This window comes from Pipistrellus kuhlii, unplaced genomic scaffold (assembly GCF_014108245.1).
Source record: "Pipistrellus kuhlii isolate mPipKuh1 unplaced genomic scaffold, mPipKuh1.p scaffold_m20_p_7, whole genome shotgun sequence".
Classification (NCBI taxonomy): domain Eukaryota; kingdom Metazoa; phylum Chordata; class Mammalia; order Chiroptera; family Vespertilionidae; genus Pipistrellus; species Pipistrellus kuhlii.
This window is the reverse complement of record NW_023425573.1, coordinates 26148703-26157643: the sequence shown is the minus strand read 5'-3', so window position 1 is coordinate 26157643 and position 8941 is coordinate 26148703. Positions and strand designations below refer to the sequence as shown.

Below are 8941 nucleotides of genomic sequence, written 5' to 3'. Positions count from 1 at the left end.
AAGAAAACAAAAATCAATAAAAATTTAAAAAGGGAAATTTGGACACAGACATGCATAGAGGGAGAACTGCATGTGAAGAGGAAGGTACAATCAGGAGATGTTAGAAACAGTTTGCAGCTTATATGAATTATTCTAAGCTGTAGGGTGGACAATCGGGGCAACATGAGGGCAGGGCAACCACTGTAGCAACCCAGGAAAGAACCAATGAAGGCCATGGCCATGGGAATGGAGGATGGGAACTGCAAGAGACAGGCATGAAAGGAACATCTGCAGGACTTCATGACCAAGATGGGGCCAAGAAGTCCTGTCTGGTCTTTTATACTAGTACATGGTCCAATATTGGTCCTTTTTTGTTTTAAATCCTCCTGTGTTACATTTTCTGTTATTGCAATCAAGTTTCTAACTCTTACATGGGCTAGTTATAAGAGAAACAAATGAATGTTTGAAAGTAATTACAATGTTGCCTCCATTCCTGTCTTCTCTCTCTTTTTTTTGTTAGACTTTATTTATTTATTTTTTTTACAGCAGTTTTAGGTTTACAGAAAGACTTAGCAGGAAATACCCAATTCCCAAACACCTCACTTCCTCCTCCCCCTCCAGTTTTACATATTATTTTTAAGTGATTCATTTATATATATAATTTTTTTATTTTTTTATTTTTATTTATTTATTTATTTATTTATTTATTTATTTATTTATTTACAGAGAGGGAGAGGGAGAGTTAGAAACATCCATGAGAGAGAAACATCAATCAGCTGCCTCCTGCACACCCACAACTGGGGCTGTGCCCGCAACCAAGTAGCGGGTGTGCAGGAGGCAACTGGTCTATGATTCTCTCTCATCTATGTTTCTGGCTCTCTATCCCTCTCCTTTCCTCTCTGTAAAAAATCAATAAAATATATTTTAAAAAGAAGAAGAAGAAGAAGCAGCTTGGGCTAGAAGTGTCCCCTACAGAAAACACTTCCTCTCTCCCCCAACTCAAAGAAGTCTAGAAGCACAATGATGTGATGGCAAAGTCTAATTGCACAGTTTATTTAAAAAGAGACAGCTGTAAGGTAGAACTGCAGATGTTTTCTTTATTGTAAAGACAGCAGTTACAAAAGGGAATAAATATGACATTAGGAATTACTTTTTAAAAATACAACAATAAACCCCTGGCATGTGTACACAATCCCAAGAACCCTGGAGATTTGAAAATGTGTGCGGGAGGTTTAGAACACCGTCACCGCTTTGGAGCGGATGTTGGAAACTTTCCACATGATGAGGGTGGACATGACCTTTGGGATTTTAAAAGACTCTAGATTTGTCAGTTGTGAATGTCAGGGGTCTACTGTAATATAATTTGCATAGAGTCAGAGTTAGCAGGAATTTTTCTACTCGTTAATAGTACTTCTAATTATTATTTTATTATAAGTATGTAGTAGAGTATTTAGGGGTAGAAAAAAAGGCTGAAATGGGGAGGCATGAATGAAGGTGGGTCTGGGGGAAATGCTAGGGGACAGGAGGAAAGTGATGGAAAGGAACAGAATTTATCTTTTCTCTATTTTGTGTCATCTTGGCAGCATGCCACACCCCCTGTTGGCGAGGGGACAGACAACCGTCCAGTTTGACCTGCCTCAAACTTCACCACCCTCAAAAGATGAGGATGCAAAGGCAACTGGCAGGCTCAGGCTAAGAATGAGAACAGGGCAGCTGATGGGAAACAAAAGGGGTGGGGGGGGGACGGAGGAGTGGGAGGGCGGGGCAGAGAATTACCCAAGAAAATGGGCAACATTAACATCACAGCCCCCAAGGATCCTCTCCTCTGAGGACCACCAAGGGAAGAAGTGTCTGTACAATTTGTTGCCACTCTTTAATGTGGAAGAGGAAAAGGAACAAGGAAAAGTCACAGGTGGCCAAACCGAGGCACGTTCTGGCTACAGAAAAGGGCAGAGCAACGTGGGAGGAAAAGAAAGGCAAGGAACAGCTAGTCTCTCTCACCTGGGGGTGAGAGCGCTCCCTGCTGCCCTGAGGCGAAGGAGTTTGCTTGACTGGGTGTGGAGGCTGGTTGGGGCAAGGAATCAAGTTGGGGGCCAGGATGCCTGGCCAGCTCTCCCAGGGGCATCTGTGAGGCACAGCTGTAGACAGAGGTCAAGGTCCCCCGACTATGTGCTAAAAGTGGCCTTGAGCTCCCGGAAGGCGGCCTGGCGGATCCTCCTCTTCTCCTCCTCCTGCTTCCGCTCTTCTTGCTCAGCTTTCAGCTCAGCTTCAAACTTACTGGCACAGGCCAAGGCGTGGACCTGCAGGGAAACAGCAGAAATAGACCAACAGGGTGAGAGAGGGGGAGAGAAACTAGGAGATGGAGCCACGTGACATGAGACTCCTTCCCTGTGGTCTTCCCAGGTTTGCCTGGTAGTAGCGGGGACAGTCACTCCGCTGTTGGGGATGGGTCTTCCCACTTCTCTTCTTTTTCAGGATACTGTTTAGTGTCCCACCTATTACCCACTTCTACTCCTTCTTTATTAAATATATTTTTATTGGTTTCAGAGAGCAAGGGAGAGGAAGAGACAGAAGCATCAATGATGACAGAGAATCACTGATCAGTTGCCTCCTGCTGCCCCACAGTGGCGACAGCCCACAACCCAGGCACGTGCCCTAACCAGGAACTGGACCGTGACCTCCTGGTTCATAGATCTACACTCACCACTGAGCAACAACAGCTGGTTTGCTCCCCGCTTTTTATTTCACAACAAAATAACTTCCCTGCTGGGATTTTGATTGAGACTGCGTCACTCTCCTGTGGCAAAGGGATTTCTTTACAATATAGGTTCCCCCTGAAAGCCTGTTTTTATTCAGTATGGTTTTTTATGTTACCCACTAAAATGTTTTGTTATCTCTAAATAAGTGATTCTAAACTTATTTCCATATATTACATTTTTTGTTGTTGTTGTTGTTTTTATTTGTGAATGGGATTTAGCGCCATTTTAAAAAAATCAAATTTATCTCCAATGATACAATATCAGGTAAACTCATCTTAAAATCCTCTACTCTAGAACTGACATTTTCTCTCTGTGTGTGTCTCATAAACTAGGTAAACTTTGCAAACACAGTGGGCATGTACATTATTTAATAAAGATGGCGAACTTGCTCTCCAAAGCAACCATTTCCATTTATACCCCACCAGCAGAGAACACAGGTTCTCACTTCACCCACAGCCTTGCCAATAATTAACCTTATAAATTAAGGCTTATAATTAACTTTCTCCCTACTTGCCAATCTGATAGGCAAACTGGCACCTTTTATTTCCTCTTTGGTGAAGCACCCATTTGTATCCTTTGCTCATTTTTCTATTCAGCTTTTTTTCTTTTTCTTTTTTTACTTTCCATAATGTAGGTATTAATTCCTTGTTAATATTTTCTCAGTTACTTTCTCCAAGTTCTTTGCCTTTTTAAAATATATGTTTTTATTGATTTAAGAGAGAGTGGAGAGGGAGAGATCAAAACATTGATGAGAGAGGACCATCAATTGGCTGCCTTTTGCATACACCCCACCAGGGATCGAGCCTGCAACCTGGGCATGTGCCCAGACTGGGAATCGAACTGGTGACCTCTCTTGGTTCATGGATTGACGCTCAAATCACTGAACAACATTGGCCCGGCTTATTTGTCTTTTAACTTCAAGGTAGCTTAAGCCATACAAATATTTTTGAATTTTGATGCAATCAGTGCTTTCCAGCCATTTCCTTTCTGACTTTAGAATTTTATGTCATGTTTAAGAAGTTTCTAAACCCACTTTCCTGTATTTCCTTCCAATACTTTTATGGTTTTATCTTCACAATCCGCTTTTTTTTATTGTTGTTGTTAATTTTCACACAGGATTTTTCCCCCCATTGATTTTTAGAGAGAGTGGAAGGGAGGGAGGGAGGGAGAGAGAGACAAACGTGAGAGAGACAAATCGATTAGTTGCCTCCCGCAGGCACTCCAATCAGGGCTGAGGAACAAGCCTGCAATGGAGGTATGTGCCCTGGACCAGAATCAAATACTGGACCCTTCAGTCCATGGGCTGATGCTCCAATCTCTGAGCCCAACCAGGTAGGGCAAAAACGATCTTTTTCATATACGAAATTCCCACATGAAGGAGATCTGTTTTTATTATTGTCTATCCTGTTCTACTAATTGTTTTGTTTATTCCTGTACCCAAACTACATTATTTAATATTACCTTTTTATTGAATGTTTTTATATTTATAAAAAATTAAATATTCTTTTATCATATTGAAGAAAAATATTTTTATTGCTGGGTTGGCGTGGCTCAGTGCTTGAGTATTGACCTGTGAACCAGCAGTTCATAATTTTTTTAAAAAAATATATTTTATTGATTTTGTACAGAGAGGAAGGAAGAGAGATAGGGAGTTAGAAACATCGATGAGAGAGAGTCATCGATCAGCTGTCTCTTGCACACCCCCTACTGGAGATGTGCCCGCAACCAAGGTACATGCCCTTGACCGGAATCGAACCCAGGACCTTTCAGGCCCCAAGCCGACGCTCTATCCATTGAGCCAAACCGGTTTTGGCAGCAGTTCATAATTTAATTCCCAGTCAGGGCACATGCCCGGGTTGCTGGCTTGATCCCCAGAGTGGGGTGTGCAGTAGGCAGCCGATCAATGTTTCTCTCATCATTGATGTTTCTATCTCTCTCTCCCTCTCCCTTCCTCTGAAACCTATATTTTTTAAAAGATGGTTTCATTTTAAAATGTGTTATTATGAATGTTAAACTTCACCAATGTCTCTGAGATATTTAACTGACCACAATTTTCCCCCCTCTAATATCTTTATTTATTTATTTACTTTTTTTTATTAAATTATTATCTGTGTACATATTTTACCATTGCCCCCCCCCACCATACGTACTCTCCCTCCCCAGAATTTTGTGTCCATTGGTTGTATTTATATGCATGTATACAAGTCCTTCGGTTGATCTCATTTCCCCCAGATCTCTCTACCTTCCCTGCTGTAATTTGACAGTCTGCTTGTTGCTTTACTGTCTCTATATCTATCTTTTGGTTCATCAGTTTATAATGTTCTTTATTATCTATAAATGAGTGAGGTCATGTGGTGTTTCTCTTTCATTGACTGGCTTATTTCACTCCAATTCCATCCAGGTTGCTGCAAATGATGAGAATTCCTTCTTTTTTATGGCAGCATAGTATTCCATTGTGTAGATAAACCATAGTTTTTTGATCCAATCATCTCCTCCAAGATCTTTAGATCTTAATTTCTACAGGACTATTCTTTTCATAATGGCCATGGTATTTAACAAAATTTCCTTTTACAGGAATATATGCAATATTAGGTTAAGAAATTTCAATCAGTAAAAAAGAAAAAAAATCAATTTCAATCAGTAAATTTTTACCTCAAGCATATGTTTGTCTTGTGGACAATTACGTCAGCAGTAAGCAAAGCCTGCTGTCAAATTACCAAACCTCGGAATGCTGGATGGCACAGCAGCACCTCTCCTTAACACATGAGCATCGGCTCGCTGGGTGGAAAGGCTGCACACTTTGAGGCTCCACTTTGAGGCTCACCCAAGTTTGCTTCATTTAAAATATATGCCAAAAATAGAGACAAAAGGTGTATCCCTTTTGTAAATATCTGAATTAATGTTAATTAAAATTATATACAGTATTAAGCAACCTAGAACGAATTCTATGAATGAAAATACTCAATTTCCAATCTTGAGAAAGGAATTGGATTTCATCCCAAGTTTTACTTCTAACAAGTATCACTGCCCTGAGTGCTTATTTAGTGTTTCCTACCACTTTTTTTTTTAAATAAACCTTTATTGTTCATATTATTACAAAAGCTCCTCATTTTTCCCCCCTCCAACAGGTTCCTACCCCACCCTCTGCCCTTTCCCCACCCCCCCTTGTCCTCATCCATAGGTGCACAGTTTATGTTCATTCTCTTCTGGCACCCCCCACTCCTCTTTTCCTTGACAATCATCAGTCCACTCCCCTTCCATACCTCTGATTCTATTATATTCAACAGTTAATATTGTTCATCAGGTTTTTTAATTCCCTTGTTTTTTTGTGTTGTGTGGTTTTTTGTTTGTTTGTTTGTTTTTTATTGGCTTCCAAAGGGGAGTTTAAGGTCAAAAGGAGTTTCGGGTGTGCCCAGATCCTATTCATCAAAATCTGGGTAAGCTCCTTATTTTTTGGTACAAGATTTAGCATATCTAGACCTGGGTGAGTCCTGGTCCTATTTGTTTCTCATTTCAAGCACATGGATTAAAAAATCAGTACTGATAAGAGGATTCTGCCAGTGCCCTCGGGCTCAGTTGATAAGAATTAAAAGAATGTCCATGTGCCTTCCTTGTGTGTCTCCTTACCTTTGGTTTTTACAGCTCCTCTGATTTTCCTTCTGGTTTTCTCTTTCCTTCTCGTTGTAGAATTTCCAGTCATTCGACTTTCCTGTAGTTCTGGGTAATGTCCATTTTATATTTTAGTTTTATTTTATTGAAATTGTTGTGTGCGGCTGCGGTTAGGTGTTTATCTGTGCAGCCATCTTGGATCCTCCTTTCCTACCACTTTTTTTGTTGTTGTTAAGTCCTGACCATATTTTTTTAATTTGATCTATTGATATCAATATTTTAAACATTATCCCAGTCCTTTTTTTATTATTATTAATCCTCACCCAAGGCTATTTTTCCCATTGATTTTTAGAGAGGGGAGGAAGGCAAGAAAGGGGGGGGGGAGAGAGAGAAAGAGAGAGAGAGAGAAAGAAAAAGAAACATCAATATGAGAGAGACAAATTAACTGGTTGCCTCCCAACATGCTCCAACTAGGGGCAGGGAGTGAACCTGCAGCCCAAGTACATGCCCTTGACAGGGAATCAAACCCACAACCCTTTGGCACATGGGCCAACACTCCACCACTGAGCCACAATGGCCAGGTCCCTTTCTAATTTTCATTCTGTTACCTCCTTTGGAGCCTAATGAAGATTCTCACAACTCAGTGGGAAGTTATATCCCTTTTCTGAATTCTGTCTACACTTCACAGAGGTCTGTTTCTGGAGAGAGATACCTCTGAAAGTATTACTTGGAAGTGTTATGTTTTTGTTCTTTGTGAATCAGAAGCCCTATCATGCAAATGTGTGGGTGTAACAGGGACTAGGAAATTATATTTTCCAAATTTCCCAGATATTTCTTAGGACATGAACAGAAACTATTTGCAACCAACATTGTACCCTTCAAATGAAAGGGCATGCCTTCCTTTTGCCTTAAGTCAACTTAGATTTATCTCTAAAACGCAGCTTATAACTTTTCCTCCTTAAATTATTCCCTTGGCTGTGGGAATGTCCTGCCTTGATGGGGGAAAAAAAAAATATATCACCGACAAGCCTTGTAGCATTTCACATCCCACCTCCAATCAAGTGGTCGTAAATACTGGGAGTTCCCCATTGTTGCTGCCTTTATTGGACCTATGATTCTCCAGAATCTATGGAAGCTTCCCAAGTCCAGCCTCGCCCAAGGCAAACCGATCCCCATAGTGCCCATCACTGATCATGTCAGGCTCCTGCTCAAGCTCCTCTGAAGACTCTCCCCACCACACACACACACACATCCACCCAAGTGTGAAGCTGTGCTTTCCAAGCCTGGCCTACCCTGAACCACCTGCAGAGCTCATTCAAGTCCATGTTTCCTGGGCCCCACCCTGGAGAACCAGATAGATCTGGGTGGGACTAGGAAGCTGGCCTGCAGCTGGTTCTGGTGCTCAGGAGGCTAAGGAAGGCCTGACCTCTAGGGGAGCCCAGACTCTCTGTCTAAGTGTGTCCAGTGTGGACCAGGCCCAGCCTCCAGACACTCCTCACCCTCCATGCCTTGGAGCCTTTGCTCCTGCCATTCCCACGGCAGGAACGCCTTCCCTTCCTTGATTACAAGGTGAGTCTCCATCTTTGAACATCTGTCACAAACGTCAGCTCCTTTATGGCCCTCTCCTAAATTCAAGGGGTGATTCCCTGCATTTGTCACTCAAGCAAATGTTTATTGAGGGCCATTATATGCCCAGCACTGTAATTACAAAGATAATATACCTACGCTGCCTTTGAGTCTGGGTGGGGAGGCAGATGCATACACATAACACATTCAAAAATTTTTATTTTATTGTTATTCTTTTCATCTTTTCTCCTGGTTATAAAAATAATGCACCCATAATTATAAAACATTACAAAAATATTTAAAAAGTCCCTTAGACACAGGTATTACTAATGCTTTAGTATGTAATTATCCAGGTTGTATTTAATATTTACAAAATGGGGTTTCAAACAGTTTTTGCTTAATTCATTTTCGGCATCTGTCCATACATACCCGTGGCTGTAAGGTGTGCAAATGAGTGGGTGTAATACCCCTATAATGGAAGTTTCAGTCATTTCCAATTTTTCTCTATTACTACCAGTGCTGTAGAAAAAAAACAAACCCTATCTGTATTTATATTTATACTAGAGGCCTGGTACACAAAATTTGTGCATGGGAGGTGTCCCTCAGCTCAGCCTGCACCCTGTCCAATCTGGGACATCTCTCTCACAATCCAGAACTGCTGGCTCCCAACCGTTCGCCTGCCTGCCTGCCTGATTGCCCCTAACTGCCCTCCCCTGAAAGCCTGGTCACCCCTAACTGTCCTCCCCTGCAGGCTTGATCGTCCCCAACTGCCCTCCCTTCCTGGCCCAGTAACCCCTAACTGCCCTCCCTTGCCAGCCTGGTTGCCCCCAACTACCCTCCCCTGCAGGCCTGGTTCCCTCCTCCCCCCCCTGCCCTTCCCTGCCAGCATGGTTACTCCTAACTGCCTCCCCTTCTGGCCTGGTAACCCCTAATTGCTCTCCCCTGCTGGCCTGGTCCCCCCAACTGCCCTTCTCTGCTGGCCTGATCACCTACAACTGCCCTCCCCTGCTGGCCTGGTCACCCCTAAC

General features: G+C 42.2%; 1 protein-coding gene across 1 annotated transcript in view; it reads right to left on the bottom strand.

Annotated features, from left to right (window-relative positions):
- Positions 1–1005: 1005 nt before the first annotated feature.
- EFHD1 (EF-hand domain family member D1) overlaps positions 1006–8941 on the bottom strand; it is a 42821-nt gene continuing 34885 nt past the window's right edge. The window contains exon 4 of the mRNA XM_036420636.2: positions 1006–2279. Coding sequence (XP_036276529.1) covers positions 2145–2279 — 135 coding nt within the window. The 3' untranslated portion in view covers positions 1006–2144. The remainder of the gene's footprint in view (positions 2280–8941) is intronic.